The sequence below is a fragment of the Perca flavescens genome, chromosome 13 (assembly GCF_004354835.1).
Source record: "Perca flavescens isolate YP-PL-M2 chromosome 13, PFLA_1.0, whole genome shotgun sequence".
NCBI lineage: Eukaryota > Metazoa > Chordata > Actinopteri > Perciformes > Percidae > Perca > Perca flavescens.
Genome location: NC_041343.1, coordinates 313,527 through 336,018, shown reverse-complemented (window position 1 = coordinate 336,018; position 22,492 = coordinate 313,527). Strand labels below are relative to the sequence as shown.

The window sequence follows — 22,492 nt, the reverse complement described above, 5'->3', positions numbered from 1 at the left end:
GGGAAAAAAGGAAAAAAATGTGAGCACTGTTGCATGTTTATACGTACTGTTTTTCATTGTGTACACTTTGTATCTTTGGTGCTCAATAAACATATTTGAAAGAAAAAACATTTAGCTCCCTGCTCATGCTATATTCTTATGTGAGTGCTCAATTCAATTCAATTTTCAATTCAAATGTATTAGTCACATACAATTATACAGAGTACATGTAGTGAAATGCTTTTTCCACTGTCTCCATGGCTGTGCAATGTGTAAATAATAAGGAAATAAATAGAAAAAGAAGAGAAGAAGAAGAAATGTCTAAAGTGCATGAGGTGTTTCCAGCATGCTTGTGCTCCTGCTACAGTCCTCATTCAGTATCCAAATAGCTTGCGGATAAAAACGTTTCCGCATTCTCTGTGTTGGCCCTCAGGCAGCAATAACGTTTCCCAGAGCGTAGGGCAGAGAAGAGGCAGTTGTTGGGGTGACTGGGATCTCTGGTGATTTTCTTTACTCTGGACTTTACTCTCCTGATGTATATTTCCTCTAGGTGCACTCCTGGTGGTACGTTCAGCTGATCTCACTACTCTAATTCAGGGCTTTACGGTCTTGCTGAGTGCTGTTTCCATACCAAGCTGTTATATTCCCAGTAATAATAATTTCAATGGTGGCTCTGTAAAAGTTCTTAAGTAATTGCTGAGGTAGCCTGAAGTACTTAAGGCGTCTGAGGTGAAAAAGACGATGGCGTGCCTTTCTCACCAGTGAATTAACATGTTTGGTCCAAGTCAGATCTTCAGAAATATGAACACCAAGATATTTAAAACGCTCTACCCTTTCCACCTGAGAGTCGTTGATCTGGAGTGGTTTGTAAATTTTCTGCGGATCTCGCCTGAAATCTCCTTAGTCTTGGTAACATTTAAGAGTAGGTTGTTGTCTTGGCACCAGTTTGAAAGTCTGTCTACCTCATTCGAGTAAGCTTGCTCATTGTTCTTAGAAATGCTGTGTCATCAGCAAACTTGATGTTGGATGTGTGTAAAGGGAATACAACAGTGGACTTAAAAAACAGCCCTGTGGTGCTCCTGTCTTGAGGGTGAGGGATGAAGAGGTGTGGCTACCCACCCTCACCACCTGGGGTCTACCAGTCAAGAAATTGAAAACCGATTTGCACAGAGATGAATGCAGACCAAGATCTTCCAGCTTAGTGATGAGTGTAACAGGTTTGATTGTATTAAATGCCAAGCTGAAATCTATAAACAGCATTCGCACATAATTCCCTCCCCTGTTATCAAGGTGGGCTAATGCAGTGTGTAGTATAATTAATGGCATCATCAGTAGATCTATTAGATCAGTAGGCAAACTGCAGGGGATCTAGATTTTGGGGCAGTGAGGAGCAAATGTAGTTTTTGACTAACCTCTCAAAGCACTTCATAGCTATAGATGTCAGTGCAACAGGGCGGTAGTCATTCAGGCCAAACCTTTATTTTAAACAAAAATACTTAAATTGCTTTGAATAGAAAAATAGACAGTTACTGTTACAAGACCCAGAGTTAGATAGGAACATAGGAAACCAGTAATCAGCTTTCTATGAAAAACCTGAAGATTTCTAGGTATCGACCATCTCCAAAGCTACTAGGGTGTCTTGAATCAAAGTATTGCATAATCCTCAGTCTTGGCTTGAGAACCTGTTAAAAGTTTTATTTCATGGAATGGCAAGATAAGGGTTGGTTAAAGTCCCAAATATTACTTAAAACAAAATTACAGTTATAGTAAATAGTGCATTTATATATATATATATATATATATATATATATATATATATATATATATATATATATATATATATATATATATATGATGAATATAATTTTATCCAAAGTGTTTTACAAGTGATTGCCCTCATTCACCCATTATTTGAGGCTGAAACAAAAATAATCAATTAATAATTTATAATAATCAAATTCATGTTCAGCATGGCCAAAAACATTGGGAGGTAGGGGTGCATGGTAAGACCCTTCAACACACAAACCAAAATAGGGGGCAAGGAGAGGTTGGAATTGATCCAGAAAAGGTTGGGTTAGATTCTTAGACCTGAAATCTTTATGCATATCAAAAATGTTGTGATGTACGGCATAAAATGTACCAACAAAGAGGGTTCAATAATAACCTAAGTATTTCAGATTAAAAAAGCCACGGCAAAGTGGGTTTACTTACACACAATGTCCAGTGCCCAGGCTGCCAGGCAGGGAGAAGCGTCACGTCTTTGGATGCAAAGTCACACTGAGGAAAACAAAAATAGTTCAAAGAGAAAATTGAACCTGAGGTTAAATATGAGGTACAAGTTCTGTTACTTTACTACTCACAATCATTTTAGCAACAGGAGAAGCCTCATATGGAGGAAGCCAGGTGACCACCACATAGGTATCCACAGCCACGGTTGCAATGTCCTTTATTTGAAAACAGATGCATAACACACTTTGTGTAGGCAAGTCAGGAAACATGAATGCACAGATTATGTAAAATTTAATAAATGTAACTTACATGTGCACTTGCAGTCTCAACGACAATGTTGAAACAACAATTTGCAATCTAAAAGGAAACAATGATTAGACAATTAATAATCCCATACCATGAGGAAATACAGTTAAAAACACTTGGTTCAGATATACCGTTGCTTCAACATCTCGTTCTAGGCCCAGAGTCCAAAAGTCAGACCTTGTGAGGATTGAGTTGTGGGCTTGGACAATTTCCTCCTTAGGGTCCCCCTTAGTATCCAGTACATAGGCCAGCTATGGAGAAATATACAGAACAGTATGAATGCAAGCATATTTCAGCATATTTTAATTTAGAAAAACTAATCTATAATTTACTAATTCACAGAGTCTTGCGTCTGGTTCTCATTTCCAATCAGCAACCGTAAAGTTGGGATTAGTACAGTCAACAGCTGAGGAGAGCAACTCTAATCTTGAGCCTAATTCAAATTGAAGAGATGAGACAAAAATGACAGGAAATGTGTTATTGGATAAATATACACAATCACTAATACAATGGAGAAGGCGTATGACCGGGTCCCCCGGGAGATACTGTGGGAGGTGCTGCGGGAGTATGGGGTGAGGGGGTCTCTACTCAGGGCCATCCAATCTCTGTACGACCAAAGTGAGAGCTGTGTCCGGGTTCTCGGCAGTAAGTCGGACTCGTTTCAGGTGAGGGTTGGCCTCCGCCAGGGCTGCGCTTTGTCACCAATCCTGTTTGTAATATTTATGGACAGGATATCGAGGCGTAGTCGGGGTGGGGAGGGGTTGCAGTTTGGTGGGCTGGGGATCTCCTCGCTGCTCTCTGCAGATGATGTGGTCCTGATGGCATCATCGGCCTGTGACCTTCAGCACTCACTGGATCGGTTCGCAACCGAGTGTGAAGCGGTTGGGATGAGGATCAGCACCTCTAAATCGGAGGCCATGGTTCTCAGCAGGAAACCGATGGAATGCCTTCTCCAGGTATGGAATGAGTCCTTACCCCAAGTGAAGGAGTTCAAGTACCTTGGGGTTTTGTTCGCGAGTGAGGGGACAATGGAGCGGGAGATTGGTCGGAGAATCGGCGCAGCGGGTGCGGTATTACATTCAATCTATCGCACCGTTGTGACAAAAAGAGAGCTGAGCCAGAAGGCAAAGCTCTCGATCTACCGGTCAGTTTTCGTTCCTACCCTCACCTATGGTCATGAAGGCTGGGTCATGACCGAAAGAACGAGATCCAGGGTACAAGCGGCCGAAATGGGTTTCCTCAGGAGGGTGGCTGGCGTCTTCCTTAGAGAAGCTCAGTCATCCGTGAGGAGCTCGGAGTAGAGCCGCTGCTCCTTTGCGTCGAAAGGAGCCAGTTGAGGTGGTTCGGGCATCTGGTAAGGATGCCCCCTGGGCGCCTCCCTAGGGAGGTGTTCCAGGCACGTCCAGCTGGGAGGAGGCCTCGGGGAAGACCCAGGACTAGGTGGAGGGATTATATCTCCAACCTTGCCTGGGAACGCCTCGGGATCCCCCAGTCGGAGCTGGTTAATGTTGCTCGGGAAAGGGAAGTTTGGGGTCCCCTGCTGGTGCTGCTCCCCCCGCGACCCGACACCGGATAAGCGGACGAGGATGGATGGATAATACAATGCATAAACTACAGAAAATGTCCTTACGTTTAGAGGGTGGTGAAAGATCTAGCTCTGGCTAGATGTAGCTATAGATTAGAGATAACTAGAAAACATTAGTCAAGCTCCATTTACTTATCTCACCCTCCTAGCATTAGCTACTACCTGCTGCGTTGAATCCAATGAATCCTCACGTAAGAAAGCTAAAACTCCTACTCCTACTAACTACATGAAAATGAAGTTAGTAAACTGTGCATTTATAAATTCTGTACCTCTAGAAGACTATGTTACACAAAGTTACCTACCACCGAAATGAAGCAACGCGCCCACGCTAACACGTTAACATCCAACTTAACAATGTACTGTGGCAATGTCAACTACACAGTAAAATAATTGACAAAGTCTTCGATGCAAACTCTAGCTTCTAGCTACAAACAGTCTAACACATTGCTGTCTTCTGGCTAGCTGCTATGGCTATTAGCTATGGCTAAGACAAGATAGCATGACATTAGCTGCTACCGAACCATGCACTTGTCGCGATTATTAATATCAGATTCGGATACCGTATCAGATTAAGACAACACAGCTATATCAGTGATATAAATGAGAATACTTCCCAGTCAATGTTGTCGAAATAAACAATAGCCTACTTACTGACATAATCTCTCAGTGAGTGAACACTTGACTACATTTTGTTCATCTTCTTCTCCCGGTAAAATTTCCAATATGGAAAGGGAAATTACATCATATCCAGTATGCCTTGAAAAACTTTTCACAATTGGTCGATGAAATGATACCAGGAACGCCCAATGGGTGTTCTTGTGTCATGACGGGAACGCCCAAGCTGCAGCTGGACCCTCCTCGAAAATTCAGGGTCCTCAGAACACAAAAGTGTTTCTCTTTTGTGTGCATGAAAGATGTTACGATCATGCTTTTGAGAGTATTCCCATCTAAGTACCCCTCTTTTGACTGGCTCTGTGTGTGTGTGTGTGTGTGTGTGTGTGTGTGTGTGTGTTTTTCAGTGCAGTCTCCAGTGTACACCCTGCGGTATAAAGGCATCTTTAGAACAGCAGGTGGCAGAGCTCAAGGCGAACACTGAGGTCCAATCAACAGATTCCCCTACAGATCTAAAGGACAGCCAACTCATTTCAGGTAAAATATTCAACTCTGCTTCTCCCAAACAAAAAACTCAGGTGGACACCATGTGAACTTATTTTACAACATAAAAGGTTTCAGTACTGTGTGGCCAGGCTGGATCCGTGGTGGAGCAGGCGCGCATGTGCTGAGAGGTTTGTGCCTCGGCGCAGGGGTCCAGGGTTCGAGTCCGACCTGTGACGATTTTCTGCATGACTTCCCCCTCTCTCTCTTCTTTCTCACCTAGCTGTCCTATCGAATATTACCCTCCCCCAAAAGTACTGTTATATCTCAATTTTGTGCAAAGCTTAGTCTTGTTTTTCTTCTTTGCAATTTCTCTTCATGTGACCCAGGCCTCAACAGTTATTACAATTCCCATTTAATGTCTTTATGGCCTCTCCCTTTATAAGGTGTGTGACAGGGACTGGAAGACTCAGTTTTCCAGGTGACTGCTGGGGACGCTGTCTTTAATATCTCCTCTTCAGCTCCCTCTCTGACCACAGCAGCACGGGGCCTGCGATCAACCATGCCATGGGCTCCTGAGTGCATGAGACTGGTGACATATGATGCCGCTCACCTGGCGACGGGCACTGTCATGGTCTTGGGCTAGTTTGTGGGGGGGTGCTGCTCTAAAAGTTTTTGCACAATTACTGCATCCCCCCACAGCAGTAGTTTTTTTAATTTTTATTTCAGGACAATGCACATTTGATGAACATGTACAGCAGTACACGTAAAAGTGCCAGATTGTAGCCCAAGGGCTAATTTCCATCTGTAGTCCATTAGGCAAGTATAAATTACAATAAAAAAGGACAAAAGATACACAGTAGTAACATTTGCTATATAAAACCGAGTAAAACAGGACGAAAGAAAAGAAAAACAGGACAATTCATTAGTAAATGTTAAAATAGAGACACAATTCATAAATATGCTCTACTGAGCTAATACGGTACAGCATACAAGTAGAGGTGACCCACGCTTGGTTAGCTCTAAGACAAAATATATACAGTAATAACATTTGTTATATAAAACAGGGAGAAACAGAATGAAAGACGGAGACGCAATTCATTAGTACACTCTACTGGGCTAACACGGTACAGCATGCAGTCAGAGGTGATTTACTTAAAATTAAGAGATTGAATTTAATTCTTTTGGAAATCATTTTAACATGATTTTTGAAAGAGAGTTTGGAGTCTATAATCACGCCCAAGTATTTAAACTCATTAACAACTTCCAACTCCTCTGTGCCCAAAAACACCCCAGATTGAGAAGGCGTAAAAGTAGAAGGTTTCTTCGACAAATATAAACCTTTTTTTTTTTTTTTTTTTGCATTTCAAATAAAACATTATCTATTGAGCCATGTTTGTATATGTGTAAGAGCTGTTGAAAACAAATGTTCTGCCTCCTCAGGATTTTTTGCTTCAGTAAAAATGATAGCGTCATCGGCATAAAGCTGGATATCAACATGTAAACAGTATTCAGGTAAATCATTAATATATAATGAAAATAAAATGGGCACCAGTATGGTCCCTTGAGGGACTCCCACTGGACAATCCATGTAAACAGAACTAACCTCGCCCACCACGGTGCATTGTTCTCTGTGAGACATTTACAAATTAAATCAATCAATAGCTTGAACCAAAAAATCTAAATGGGACAATTTAGATAGCAGCACGTTGTGATTGACGGTGTCAAAAGCTTTTTTTAAATCTAAGAACACTGCACCAACACATCCATTTCTGTCTAGCTCACATTTGATCTTTTCCATGAAAAGAGCCAATTCAGTCTCAGTTGAGTGGCGTGGCCGAAACCCAAACTGCACGGGATGTAAAGATGTTTGGCTATTGCCAAGGAATTCAATGATTTCTTTAATAACCCATTTTTCAATTATTTTAGAAATTATAGGTAAAATACTAATTGGTCTATAGTTATTTATGTCAGATTTATCCCCAGCTTTAAATACTGGGGTAACTGAGTCCAATTTCCGAGCCTTAGGGACAATTGAGTTTTTTTATAGATAAATTAACCAGGTGCATGAATGGGGGCGCTAAAGCCTCCTTGTGTGATTTTGTAAATCACATAGTGAAAACTTCAACTCAATTTCTATGTTGTTTAGCAACAGTCCTGTCACTGTAAGCTACTGACACTCTTTCATAAATGTCATCCCTCAAAACATGGAGAGCCTCACCCGGTTTACGGACATGCTGTCTCAGTTCAAAGGCCAGCGCAGCTGCATGCTCTGTTTCCATCCGTGGATTTCTGTTGATGATGGCTCCAGCTGCACCGACCAGGCAGAACTTTAACTGGACAGCCGTTGTCTTTGTGGACCAGTAGTTAGCTTTAGCACAGCTCTCAAACCTGTACAGGAACTCTTTCCAGGGAGTGGTACCATCATACTGACCAGGTCTCAAGGTAGGGACTGTCTCTCGATGATCATAGTCATCCTCACTCTCAGTCGAAGGACGGTATTGTGCAGAGTGACGCTGGGCTGCATGTGATGTAGGCTGCTCACTTTTGCGTAAAGAGCCCTTTACTTGTACACTCTGTTCATGGCCAACCTCTAGTAAATGACAATAGTTAGTGCCTTTGGTGGAAGAAAAGAAGGACATGAGCATGTACGGGCTGGGGGGCAACATAACATGGTAGTGCTGTGGATGTAACTCTCCTGGTGGGCCGAGGAAAACAGGTTTGCATGGGGCGTTGCCATGGGAGCAGTTTGCGGCATAATGTTGTTTAATGGTTGTGTGTGAGGTTGGTGATTATGCACGTGGAAACATGGGTTACTTTGTCAGCCACACTTTGCTAAATGCAGTCACTCTCTTCAGAGGTAGCAAAGGGTTTTGTTCTTGAAAGCTCGGTAATGGGACCACATATATTCATCCTAACAGGCTAATCTTCATATAGGAACGGGTTATAATGTCCATCATTTTTATTATTTTACATGACCATCGTTTATTGTCACCAACGGGTTGTGTGTGGAGTAGCCAACATTGTCTGTGCTATAGTTAGCGGCTGCCATCTTAGCTTAGTCTAGCAACACAGCAATTCCTTCTGACCAACTCTCCGGTTTAATTCACCATTCTTTTCTCACCACTGCTGTTTTGTTTGTGTGAGAGAGTCCCTTCGTGGTCGCCAGTGTTACGCCTTTCCTGTTTCGGGCTCCCAGACTGTAGTCGGGAAAGCACAGGGGAGAAGTTCCCTCCAGGGCCGATGCTTTCGGGGGTAACACTTTACCGGCAGAATAAAGAGCAGATGAAGCCACCATCTTGAGAAGTTGTTGTTTATTTTTAACTGTAGGCTCACTTCACAATGTCTATGCTAAGTTACTCTCACCAACCCCGCTGACGCTCGCTCTAGCTTTTCTCACTCAACCACTCACTCATTGATGTCACTCATATAACGCACCTGGCATTCTCGCTCTAACTTATGCTACTCTCTTAACACCATGCTGCATGAAGGGAGCAGTAGCTATTGTGTGCTCTTGTTGTACCCTGTGACACACAATGATTATCAAGAGCAAGGATTCTTTCTCCCTACTCTAGACACTGAAGTTATTAAGGATGTAGTTTGTCTAGCAAACAAATCTATTACACATCCTCAGTGGCTTAGCATACTCCATTGCACAAGTCTCACCACATCTAAGCCCTTACTTCATGTTTGTAAAGCAGCTGAGACACAAATCTGAGCCCATTGGGATATAAAATAAACTAGAACTGCAAGCAGTTATGACGGGGTCCAAGCCGCCGGGGTGCAAGTCAGCGAAAGCGGAACCCAAACTACAACGGCAGCAAGGTAAACATCAGGGAATACGTGTGAGCTGCAAGCTCTGTAGTAATTTGCATATTTCCCATTTACATGTATTGAGTTACAGATCACAATGCGTCTATCTTCATTATAGCACCCCCTAATGGCCGACATGCTAAATTTGGTACAGTGCCTTAGAGTGACATGTCACACAATAATCACAAGTTTATGAGATATTCTAAAGTTTGTGTTTGGTATCTAGCTTTAAAATTTTGTTTGTTGGTAATTTGCGCATCTTTTAACGTAAAAACATTCTTATGATAACCTTTCGGTCAGCTCCCTCCTGAGATGCTAGGTGCCACATTTCGTGCAGATTGGACGCAGGGACTAGGAGGAGTTTGAAAAAGTAGGTTTACGATAAATTGCGATTTTACTGCGATAAAAGTCTAGATGGAAATGGGGCGTGGCCTAAAGAGAGATTCAGCTGAATTCATTCATTTTTTTTGCTATATAAGTGTGTAATTTTTTTGTATGAGGTCCCAGCAGGGCATCGTCTCACCATGCACAGTTTAGGCTGTAGCAACACTTTTAGTGGTGGAAGAATAAAAATATGGAAGAAGAATAATCTTTACGATGACAATAGGGTTCCCAGCACAACACTTTTTATCTATGAGCAATAGTGTATAGTAATATTCACAGCTTAATTAAATTGAGAGTAACAGCATGTTATATATCAAAAGACATACGTTAAGGTTCCATAATACTTTCGGTTTCCTACGAGCACCTGTGACGGATGCCTAAAGGAGGAGGTTTAAGTTCTGATTGAGTTTATGTTTTCTTATAGCCGTTACACACCGAGTTGGTCCAAAAAGTGCCACAAAACACACCAAAGAGACAAGACATAATACGTCTCTATAACAGCAGGTGGCGCTACTCTGTATTGTTTCCCAAAAAATTTAAACCGGCAGCTAATTGGACGAACGCGTCACATGGGTTTGTTTTCTCCGGAAATTCAAAGCCAGACTATCATGCCGGCTCGTTCAGAATATGATCTCATATTGTACTAAAATAGTTCACCGAAACATGTTTCTGAAAACATTTTAAGAGAGAAATAGGCCGTGCAGTTGCTGAATCTGTCTTCATTTCAGATCAAGCAGATTCTGAACAGACCAGTATTAGATCTATTCTGGAGAATCTTGCCAAAGATCTGACGGTGTGAGAATCAGCATAGATGTGCTAAATGAGACGATTAATAATAAGTGCTCCAAAATCAACGAGGTCCAGACCAGGATTTCACTGTTGGAAGATGTAGAGGCAGAAAGAGGCCCAGCGGTGGAGGAACGGTCTCATGTGTGACCGGGTGACTCCTCGATAAGGATTTTGTAATTGTCAAAATTTCTGCATGTTAGGGATCAAAGAAGGCACAGAAGGGCAAGTCTAGATGACATTCTTAACCCTTGTGTTGTCAAAAAAAACAAGGGTTAATACAGCACCTTAGTGCTCGTTTGTACAGCAGTTTGGTCACTTACTTACTTTACAAGAGACAGGGTTTAGAGAGTAATTCTCAACAAAGTAAACGGAAGTACATAACCCTTGTTTTGTCCTTCGGGTCACCGGGTCATTGCTCAGTGGAGCTTTGGATATACAGTAACTATGGCTATATAACTATGACTATATAAAGATGGTGGCGCGGCTACACACAGCCAGTGTGCAATTGTGTTTTCTTACTGAGATAGCTCAGGATTGCGGACAATTTAGACTATATATACTCTAAGGACTACATTCCTCTAGAGATCCAACGCTTTCCCGAGCCCTGCGGAATAGCCATCCTCCCACCGCTACTACCAGCAATAGAGAAGCTTGCCTGTCTGGAGAGTCTGAAGGAAGTTTGCCGCTCCTTTGTTTCGATGGAGTCAAAGCTCTCCACCGTAATCACCAGAATGGATGCAGTTGAGAGTCGCATGGAAAGTCTTGAGACAGCCGAGAAGGAAAGACAAGATAATCCGGGATATCCACCTCTCAAAAAATGTTTTAAAAAAGATTTTGAAAATCAATCCCGACGCAATAATGTTCATTTTGTGGGCCTTTCCGAGGGCAAAGGAGGAAGAGATGCCATGATGCTTTTAGGGGATGTGATTCGGGAACTGCTGGGGATTGAGGGAGAATGTGATATCCAACATGCACATAGAACCACAGGCCGGCAGCCCCAGGCAGGTGAATGAATACATCTCTCATGCTCTCAGCCACAGACTTTTCCTTGGTAGTAGTTTGCCTCCTCTTTAGGTTTTCTTTTGAAAATTTGAAACGTTTATTCTTTGGATGGGCTTCAAGAACCTTTTCTTGTCTGCCACACATTCCTCTTGGAACTTTACACAGTTCATGGCCAGTACAAAAGGCTTCCAGTCTGGGTCTCCTGTGATGCTGCTCTTCCCGTAGCTATATTCAGGAGGTATGGAGATGTTGTTGCTAGAGAGGAAAAGGGATGTGATCCCTTTTCTTCATCCATCCATCCATCCATCCATCTTCGTCCGCTTATCCGGTGTCGGGTCGCGGGGGGAGCAGCTCCAGCAGGGGACCCCAAACTTCCCTTTCCCGAGCAACATTAACCAGCTCCGACTGGGGGATCCCGAGGCGTTCCCAGGCCAGGTTGGAGATATAATCCCTCCACCTAGTCCTGGGTCTTCCCCGAGGCCTCCTCCCAGCTGGACGTGCCTGGAACACCTCCCTAGGGAGGCGCCCAGGGGGCATCCTTACCAGATGCCCGAACCACCTCAACTGGCTCCTTTCAACGCAAAGGAGCAGCGGCTCTACCTCACGGATGACTGAGCTTCTCACCCTATCTCCAAGGGAGACGCCAGCCACCCTCCTGAGGAAACCCATTTCGGCCGCTTGTACCCTGGATCTCGTTCTTTCGGTCATGAACCAGCCTTCATGACCATAGGTGAGGGTAGAAATGAAAACTGACCGGCTTTGCCACAACGGTGCGATAGATTGAATGTAATACCGCACCCGCTGCGCCGATTCTCCGACCAATCTCCCGCTCCATTGTCCCCTCACTCGCGAACAAAACCCCAAGGTACTTGAACTCCTTCACTTGGGGTAAGGACTCATTCCCTACCTGGAGAAGGCATTCCATCGGTTTCCTGCTGAGAACCATGGCCTCCGATTTTTCATCCCAACCGCTTCACACTCGGATGCGAACCGATCCAGTGAGTGCTGAAGGTCACAGGCCGATGATGCCATCAGGACCACATCATCTGCAAAGAGCAGCGATGAGATCCCCAGCCCACCTAACTGCAACCCCTCCCCACCCCGACTACGCCTCGATATCCTGTCCATAAACAGGATTGGTGACAAAGCGCAGCCCTGGCGGAGGCCAACCCTCACCTGAAACGAGTCCGACTTACTGCCGAGAATCCGGACACAGCTCTCACTTTGGTCGTACAGAGATTGGATGGCCCTGAGTAGAGACCCCCTCACCCCATACTCCCGCAGCACCTCCCACAGTATCTCCCGGGGGACCCGGTCATATGCCTTCTCCAAATCCACAAAACACATGTAGACCGGTTGGGCATACTCCCAGGCTCCCTCCAGGATCCTTGCGAGAGTGAAGAGCTGGTCCGTTGTTCCACGACCAGGACGGAATCCACATTGTTCCTCCTCAACCCGAGGTTCGACTATTGGCCGAACCCTCCTTTCCAGCAGCTTGGAGTAGACTTTACCAGGGAGGCTGAGAAGTGTGATACCCCTGTAATTGGCACACACCCTCTGGTCCCCCTTTTTAAAAAGGGGAACCACCACCCCAGTCTGCCACTCCTTTGGCACCGTCCCAGACTTCCACGCAATGTTGAAGAGGCGTGTCAACCAGGACAGCCCCTCCACACCCAGAGCCTTGAGCATTTCTGGACGGATCTCATCAATCCCCGGGGCTTTGCCACCGTGGAGTTGTTTGACTACATCAGTGACTTCCGCCCGGGAAATCGACAACAATCCCCCGTTATCCTCCAGCTCTGCCTCTAACATAGAGGGCGTATTAGTCGGATTCAGGAGTTCCTCAAAGTGCTCCTTCCACCGACCTATTACCTCCTCAGTTGAGGTCAACAGTGTCCCATTCTTACTGTACACAGCTTGGATGGTTCCCCGCTTCCCCCTCCTGAGGTGGCGAACAGTTTTCCAGGAGCACTTTGGTGCCGACCAAAAGTCCTTCTCCATGTCTTCTCCAAACTTCTCCCACACCCGCTGCTTTGCCTCTTTCACGGCAGAGGCTGCAGCCCTTCGGTACCCTGCAACTGCCTCCGGAGTCCTCTGGGATAACATATCCCGGAAAGACTCCTTCTTCAGTCGGACGGCTTCCCTGACCACTGGTGTCCACCATGGTGTTCGTGGGTTACCGCCCCTTGAGGCACCTAAGACCCTAAGACCACAGCTCCTCGCCGCAGCTTCAGCAAGGGAAATTTTGAACATTGTCCACTCGGGTTCAATGCCCCCAGCCTCCACGGGGATGCACAAAAAGCTCCGCCGGAGGTGTGAGTTGAAAGTCTGTCGGACAGGGGCCTCCTCCAGACGTTCCCAATTTACCCGCACTACACGTTTGGGCTTACCAGGTCTGTCCAGAGTCCTCCCCCACCCCCTGACCCAACTCACCACCAACTTCACCCGAGTGTCCAAAACATACTCAGATCAGATGAAACGATTATGAAATCGATCATTGACCTTCGGCCTAGGGTGCTCTGGTACCAGGTACACTTATGAGCATCCCTATGTTCGAACATGGTGTTTGTTATAGACAATCCCTGACTAGCACAGACGTCCAACAACAAACAACCACTCTGGTTTAGATCAGGGAGGCCGTTCCTCCCAATCACGCCTCTCCAGGTGTCTCCATCATTGCCCACGTGCGCGTTGAAGTCCCCCAGCAGAACAATGGAGTCCCCCACTGGCGCCCCATGCAGGACTCCACTCAAGGTCTCCAAGAAGGCCGAATACTCCGAACTCCTGTTTGGTGCATATGCACAAACAACAGTCAGAGTTTTCCCCCCCACAACCCGCAGGCGTAGGGAGGCGACCCTCTCGTCCACTGGGGTAAACTCCAACGTAGCAGTGCTCAGCCGGGGGCTTGTGAGTATCCCCACACCCGCCCGACGCCTCACACCCTGGGCAACTCCGGAGAAGAAAAGAGTCCAACCCCTATCCAGGAGTACGGTTCCAGAACCGAGACTGTGTGTAGAGGTAAGCCCCACCAGATCTAACCGGTAGCACTCCACCTCCCGCACCAGTTCCGGCTCCTTCCCCCACAGAGAGGTGACGTTCCACGTCCCCAGAGCCAGCGTCTGCTGCCCGGGTCTGGTCCGTCGAGGCCCCTGACCTTCACTGCCACCCATGTGGCAGCGCACCCAACCCCAGCGGTTCCTCCCACAGGTGGTGGGCCCATGGGCTGGAGAGATGGGAGCCACGTAGCTTGTTCGGGCTGTGCCCGGCCGGGCTCCGTGGCAAACCCGGAAACCAGGCGCTCACCGACGAGCCCGCCGTCTGGGCCTGGCTCCAGACGGGCTTCCTCCGGGCAGGGTCACTCCATCTCTACCTTGTTTTTCCATAGGGTTTTTGAACCATTCTTTGTCTGGCCCCTCACCTGAGATCACTTTGCCTGAGACCCTACCAGGAGCACAAAGCTCCAGACAACACAGCCCTCAGGTTCACAGAGACACACAAACCTCTCCACCACGATAAGGTGATGGTTCACGGAGAAGTTTTCTTCATCAGTCTGTAATTGCATCGATCAAGGCATCCCTATGGTGACTTTCTTTCGGTATTCTGCTGGCCTTAAGCTCTGCCTGCAATCCTGTCAGACTCCGTAACTCTGTCAGACATTCCTTGCTGACCTGAAGTAATACACCATCTTCTTATTGCATTGTGTGAATGAGTGAACCTCACAATGCCCCTCATAGGTGATGCTGCATCTCTATTTACAGTCTGCTCCAAAGTTAAGTATGTGGGGACTGTATTTCAAGGGTGTCTGGTGGACCTAACCTGCAGAAAATATGTCTGGCTTGCTGATGGTTGTACTTTGTAGATGTGCACAATTGGTTCAGAAACTGTTTGAAGTGGTACTCTCAACATTTAATCTAGGTCACAATTGTATGATAGTGTATATTGGGGCCTGGCAGTAATTTGTCTGGCATGGTGATTTTCGGGTTCGGTGGGATGTGCTTTTTCATTTGAAGGTGGTTTCATCTGGGCCATATCTGAGGGGCCCTTTTTTGGTGTCTGCCGGGCCCTTCGCAGCAGATAATTTGTCTGGCAGGGGCCACTCAGTACTCTGTATGACCTTCCTGTTCATATCAGATTGGTTTGAGATGGTGCTTTTGAATGTTTGATTGAACACATTTTTTCATCCCTCTTTGAGGCCCCTCAGGGGCCAAACGCAGCAGTGGGGCTCCGGCAGACATCCATATCTGCATTTGAGAGGTCATCCCCTGGATGCCCCTGTGGTCAAATGTTGGTACTCTTTTCGTTTGATCCAAAGGCTCTGGGCTGCTGGACTAAGGGGACGGTGTTGAGCTTCCTCACAGCCAGGTAAATGAAGCTGTTGGCCAGTCTGGTGGAACAGGCTTGCATGCTCCGGTACCTTCTCCCAGATGGCAAGAGGTTGAAGAGGCTGAGGTCACCGACAATGCTGGTTGCTTTGCGGGTGAGGTGGGTTTGGTAAATGTCCAGGAGTGAGGGGAATGGGATATCAATGAGCAGTGTTTGTTGTCCAGGGTAGGCACCCCAAGGAATTTGGTGCTGCTCACTCTCTCCACAGCAGCACCGTTATCTTATGTTTTAATATCTTCTTATCTCATGTCATGTATGACCCTATGTTTTAAGTACATTGATATATAAATAAACTTGATTTGACTAATGTTAACCTCTCTTTGTCTTCTCCCTCTATAATATAATTTTAACTTCACTCCTAAATAACTATATGAGATTGTGTTTCAATGTATTTATATGTGATTTTGTTACAGGAGGTATATTAACTATCACGCTTACCACAAATCTCTGGTATGACGTCATGTGACTGGAATACAGGACCTATGTAGTAATAATGTAGCTCTTTTTGGAAGACAGGAAACATCCCCTGACTAGGTTTTCATATATTTAGTAGCAATGTTAGTGTAAGTAAAGTGTGTTTTTGAAAGATGTGGGTCTTTTAGCAACATTGTTTTTTTGTTTGTTAATGGGAATGAGTGTTTGTCAGCACATACACCTTTTTGTTAAAGGTCCCATGACATGGTGCTCTTTGGATGCTTTTATATAGACCTTAGTGGTCCCCTAATACTGTATCTGAAGTCTCTTTCCCGAAATTCAGCTTTGGTGCAGAACTACAGCCACTAGAGCCAGTCCCACAATGAGCTTTCCTTAGTATGTGCCATTTCTGTGTCTGAAGCTATTGAGGAGGAGAGAGGGAGGGGCAAGGTGGAGGGTGGGGGTGTGGCCTTGACCAACTGCCACTTTTCTCGTTTGAAAGCCATGATGTCTCTCTCCGATGGGTTGGCCAAATTCTCTGGGCGGTCAAAGCAGAGAAAGGGGAGGTAACCTTGCTCCTTATGACCTCATAAGGAGAAGATTCCTGATTGGTCCATCTGAGCTTTCCTTTTCTCAAAGGCAGAGCAGGATACCCAGGGCTTGGTTTACACCTATCGCCATTTCTAGCCACTGGGGGACCATAGACAGGCTGGGGGAACTCATATTAATGCTAAAAAAAAACTTCATAAAGGGAAATTTTCATGCCATGGGACCTTTAACCTAAAGATATGTGACTTTCTTGTTTATGAACCCACACCGTAGTGTATAATATACAGTGCAATAAGAAGGATTTGTAGGCTTAGATTGTGTTTTGTACATTCATTTTACTGAAGTCTAATTCTGATCACTTTCTTTGTCTTTTTTCTGTTCATCAGGAGAGGTCCTTGTAGCCAGGAAAAATGGATCTCTTGAATCAAATGACCACCTTTTGGTCCCTTGTTCCCTCTCAGCACCTGAAGAGACAGGGGAGACAGAGACGGGAGATACATGGCTGTCAGACCCAACAAGATGGGCTACAGTTACTGATGCTTTGGGTGAGATGCGGGATGTTGACCCCAGTCAGGAAGAAGATCAACATGCCCAAAAGCTTGAAACTTATATATTTGGATTGATCCAACGTCGAGCTCTACCTACACGTTCCTCAAAGCCCCGCACCAGCCTGGCACATGATGCCCGAGCTGTCAATGTGGTGAGGCAGAGTAGTTTATGCCGCAAGGAGGAGCAGCGTTCTCCTAAGCAGGTGTATGTTCAAGAGATCTCTACTCCATCCCAGTGTTCAGAGGGAACTGCTCCACAGGTTTGCCATAACCTCAATCAGGAGCCTTACCTGGGGTCAGGTTTTACTGAAGATGTCCCACGCCAGTACCACCACAATCTCCAGCAAGGTATCCAGCATCAACCAGGGCTTTATTGCAGGCCCAGGCAGGCTCCCATAATTAACACCTCCTGCTCAACATTGCTGGACTATCCATCTTGCAGAGTACTGCAAGCCCAACCAGACTCTAGCAATAGTGAGTCTGATTCACCCCAACATTTCCACAACTACCCTTCACTTCCAGCTATGTCAAAACCTCATCAACCACTTACAATTGATGAGCAGCTGGTCAACGCAGAGTATATTCCAGCCCAGCCTTGCAGAGTCTCCGCCAGAGCTTATGGCCATCACCAGTCCAACCCCCACAAGGGCTCTGGGGTGCCCAAACCCAACCGAAGCACCTATTCTCCAGAAAGAAGCCATCATCAAGAGCAGCAGCCCACAGCATCTCAGATCCAACCCTCCAGATCCCGGGGGGGCCCAAAGAAATGTCGCTCAAATGAAGACAAAAATGGGGCCAGCAGGAAGCCAGGGAAGAAGGCATGTAGGTCTCAGTCAGAGAACAGCTTGCAAAGGCTTCCAGAACGCAAGTACAATACAGTAGAGAGGGATGGTGGAGGAAGTGGAAGCGGTGGAAGGGGAAGCCGCAGTAGTCAGTCCAGGAGCAAGAAACAACAGCAAGGGGGTAGCTGTCGCCGCTGGCAGTCCACCCTGGAGCTCAGTCAAGACGAGGCCGACCAGCCACCTATGCAGGTACCCATGCAAGGCTCTTCAGCTTCAAATCAAAGGGACAGTTGTGCAAGGCGCACACGCAAATCTCGCCCTACACATGCATCATATGCCTATCAACACCAGTCCCACCATCATCAGCACATGGAGTACCAGTTAGAGAGAGACCAAGTACCACTGCGTCAGTCTAGTGAGGACTACCCTCACCCACGTCTGGGTGAGTCTGAGTCCAGCATGAGCGAGGCTGACTCTCCAGATTCCAGCTCTTTGTCCAGTGATTCAGATGAGAGTGGTGGTCTGGTTTGGCCCCAACAACTACCCCCTCAACTTTCCCTTCCATCACCTTCTGCCCCACCTGGGGCACCTCTGCAGCCCAAGGCTTTCATCAAAATTAAGGCCTCACATGCCCTCAAGAAGAAGATCCTACGCTTTCGCACTGGTTCACTGAAAGTAATGACCACTGTATAAAGTGGAACACTGGCCAAACTGAAAGAACATGAACTGCAGAGCTTTGGTATATGATGGACCACGAACTATAGAGAATATAAAAATCACTGTGTACATTAAAGTTCTACGATCTTGGTCGTCTGAATGGATTGGATGGTTTTAGAATAGCCTTAACAAGCAATGAAGGGGCCTGTTTGGTAGTATCTCCGGCTATAAAGTAAATGATTCAAAATCATCACTAATGCTGTTTAACGGAAATGAAAGACAATATATAAACCAATACTTATTTTGTTTCAAACTCTCATCTAATTTTACATAATTGGGCATCAAAATATCACCTCATTTAGAAACTATAGCACCAACAAACTATGAAGTAATAATAAACTCAGTGGAAGGTGAATACGTTACCTATATCCATGATAGGGAGAATAAATATATATATATATATAATTAACATATTGTCTAAATTCATGTATTTATTGCAAAACATCCCTTTCGCGCCACCTGCAGGAATGTTTAATAAACTCACAGCGCTCTTCAGGAAATTTGTATTAAAAAAGAAATGTCCTTGAATCTGCTTATCTCTGCTGTATCTTCCATTTGATACTGGGGGGCTGACATTTTCAAATCTTTATTGGTACTATTTAGCAACACATTTGAGAACTATAATCTATTTTTCTTCTGGAGATGCTCTGTCATGGATGTGCACAGAGTCATGCTCCTTTAAGGTACCATTGCATTTGTATCTGTATTCAGCTAAGGTAAAGTACATAAAAACACATACTGCTCACCCTATAGTTCTTAATATGATTCATGTATGGTACAGTATGAGGTAGAGGTATATATGAACATGTAAACAATGGAAAATTGTATGACAAATTAATAAAAACATTGTTATAAAAGCAGGCAATGAAGGAAATGACCATCACCATATTAGCAGTTGTTTCAAAACTGGGATGTAAAATTATTTGTGTTACATTTTACTAAAAGCTTTATATGGATGACTCATGTTTTGTCAATGGGTACCATTTATGGCTACATTGGCCCCTAAATATTCCCACCCATCTACATGCACACACCTACTGATAGAGTATGTCAGTCCATACTGGCATTGTCTTTAAGGTCACGGTAAACTGTATTTCATGGTTTAAATTTCCGACCGGGCACAGATTAATCCCCAATGTACCTACCATTGTAAGGTACTAAGGGGCCTCATGCAAGACTATTTTCGTATTCTTATCGTAAACTCTTCTTACTTTTGTGTGGCCTGTTCATAGGGGTTTTCAAAGTCAGATTCACCAAACTGTCTTAACCGCACAAATTCTTTGTTTTAACCTGACAAATGCCACCTGTTCATGACTAGCTGTGTATTTGTTGGATTTTATCATGAGCATAACCAACACTGCTATGTAGAGAGACCTGTTCTTTAAAAAGTATGTTTTGAATGAAGCCTCCATTTAAAATGTTTTTCATACCTTTCTTTATCCTATTTTAAGCCAATTCTCCAACAGTTACACGTGCACATTGGAAACTTATGTTGAAAAATATTGTAGGCTACCATGCTAAGGCAGGCCACAGTTTCCTTATATTTGGAATGTGAAATCCTCTTTTGTTGCTGAATTGATGCATACCAGTTATTTTTTGATTTTTATGAAAGAGATAATTTGCTGTTTTTAATCCAGCTCTGTGTCACAGTAGTGTGGGCAGTGTGTGTCAGTGAACAGTGTTTGGCTTTCCTCTGTGGTGCCAGTGTTTTAAACACACTGCCCACACAAAGATGACAGAGCTAGTTAAAAATCAACAAAGTATCCCTTACGTCATGCTTTAATAAATAGTAAGATAACTTAAGGCAAACCACGAAAAGCAAATGTTTTCTACATATTTTCTTCATAAACATACAGCAAATGTGTTGTGGGTGGAAGTAAATGTATCTGTTGGACATGGGGAAATGTGACCAAAGTATATAAAAGGAATAGTTGTGAAGGAGTAGATAGTTTTTACAGTACAACATGCTTGCGAGACATTTTGTCTGGAACAGTGAGATAGTAAATCTCACTGTAAAAATAATTGACTTTCAGCTGAAAAGAAGTATGTGAATCTTTGACAAATTACTGTTCTAGCAAAGAACCGCAGTAGCAAGATATGAATCGCCTTTAAAATATATTGGAGAGATCAAATGTCTCACACCCAGTCAGATATTCTTAAAAGACCTTGTTTAAACTGTTAAGTAGCAAATTACAGTTCCCAGTGTTTTAATGTTAACAGTGGGCTACTGGCAGACTAATATAAAAGTGCCTGCCCAAAGAATTTAACAATACAATGTCACTTTAAGTATATGACAGTATTATCATTTAAAGTGCACTAGCCAACTATATGCTTTTTGTATGAAATGTATATGAGAAAATGTATTAATGAAATAAAATGTCTGTGTTGAATATACAAAAACATCCCATGTGTTGTTTTTTTCTAACTTATCCATCTTCATCCGCTTATCCGGAGTTGGGTCGTGGGGGCAGCAGTTCCAGCACCCCAAACTTCTCTTTCCTGAGCCACATTAAAGGACAGTTCCGGCGCAAAACGAACCTAGGGGTTATTACCTGATGTGTACCTACTCTGTCGCTCTCTGGGACATGTTTTCATGCTAATCGAATGAGTTTGGAGCTTTGACGAGGCTACCGCGGACCGCTGGTTAGCTTACAATGCTAGTATTTGGGGCAGGGGGACACTCAAATTAAATCGTTATTTAATACCACTAAAAAGGCTTGAAAAATCACCACACCATAACGTTAGCATAATGAGGGTCCCTAAATGTGAACCGAAGCATTGACAACATTGTAAGTGTACAGATAGTTTATTAAAAAGATAGATTATAAAGATAGTCGCGTTCATGTTTACTTGCGGGAGCCATCTTGGAAACCAGTCATGACTAGTAGTCGAACGCCATGCAACGTGGAATCTCCATAGACAGTATGGGAATCTCAGACTCATTTGCACGGTGCTCATTTTTCGACTAGTCATGACTGGTTTCCAAGATGGCTTACCCGGTTAATCAGAAACAGCAAAAGAAACTCTGTCACAATGTTCTCTATGCTACTGGTTTCAAGTTTATGGCATTTAACAAACACAAGCTTACCTCAAGCTGCTGTTAAAAGTGACGTAAATTAAACATGATGTGCAGTACATCTGCATCAGTTGTTTGGCAGCGGAACGGAAGCGGGTCTTACAGGTCTTATAATACATACATGAACGGTAGAGGATAGTGGGCAGAAACAAAACTGTATTCGCATAAATGTATAAAGGGTCTTTTGAATGGCAAGTTGAGTTCCAAAGCCCTTCCAGATTAGTCTGGCCATCAGCAGACCAAGCTCAATCTTTTAAGATTAAACATTAGTCTGGGGAGTCTGCTCTGTATTTTCTACTGCACAAGAAGGCGGGATCATCGGGCATAGTTCAAATGACTCTGCACGCAATTGGATAGTCCTTCAACCAATCAGACCAACGATCCGGGTGACGTAGCAGCGACAGCGGCATCAACAGGTTGCTGCGCTTCGGTGGCCACCATGTTGAATGTAAACAAGAAGCTGCTTGGTCGCTTCTCTATCGTCATCGTGTTAAACCCGCCAATAGCGCGCCAGGTGGATTAGCCAGTTTGTGATTGGTCCCCGCTAAATTGTAACAGAAGCAGGATAGATAAACGTACAGGTTTCCAGCCTGAGCTGATGGGTTTACCCAGTCTACTTCCAGACGGTTCTTCCACCAGACTAAAGTTATTTACAGCTAGTAACAGGATTGTATTCATTATCACTGTCCCATTACTGTCGGTTGGCCTCGCACTCTCTGGACCACCTCAAATCAAAATGGGAGGAGGATTTTGGTAGAAGGGAGAAGGTTATCAGCGGAAAGCTGGAGGCCGGCTGTGGCTGGGATTCACTCAGCCTCTATATGTCTTTGACACAAAGTTA

The 22,492-nt window shown here is 44.6% G+C and overlaps 1 protein-coding gene across 1 annotated transcript in view; it reads left to right on the top strand.

Annotated features, from left to right (window-relative positions):
* LOC114567133 (dapper homolog 3) overlaps window positions 1-20,946 on the top strand; it is a 46,710-nt gene extending 25,764 nt beyond the window's left edge. Inside the window, exons 2-3 of the mRNA XM_028596077.1 lie at window positions 5,119-5,248; window positions 16,915-20,946. Of these exons, the coding sequence (XP_028451878.1) occupies window positions 5,119-5,248; window positions 16,915-18,551 (1,767 nt within the window). The 3' untranslated portion in view covers window positions 18,552-20,946. The remainder of the gene's footprint in view (window positions 1-5,118; window positions 5,249-16,914) is intronic.
* The last annotated feature ends 1,546 nt before the right edge of the window (window positions 20,947-22,492 follow it).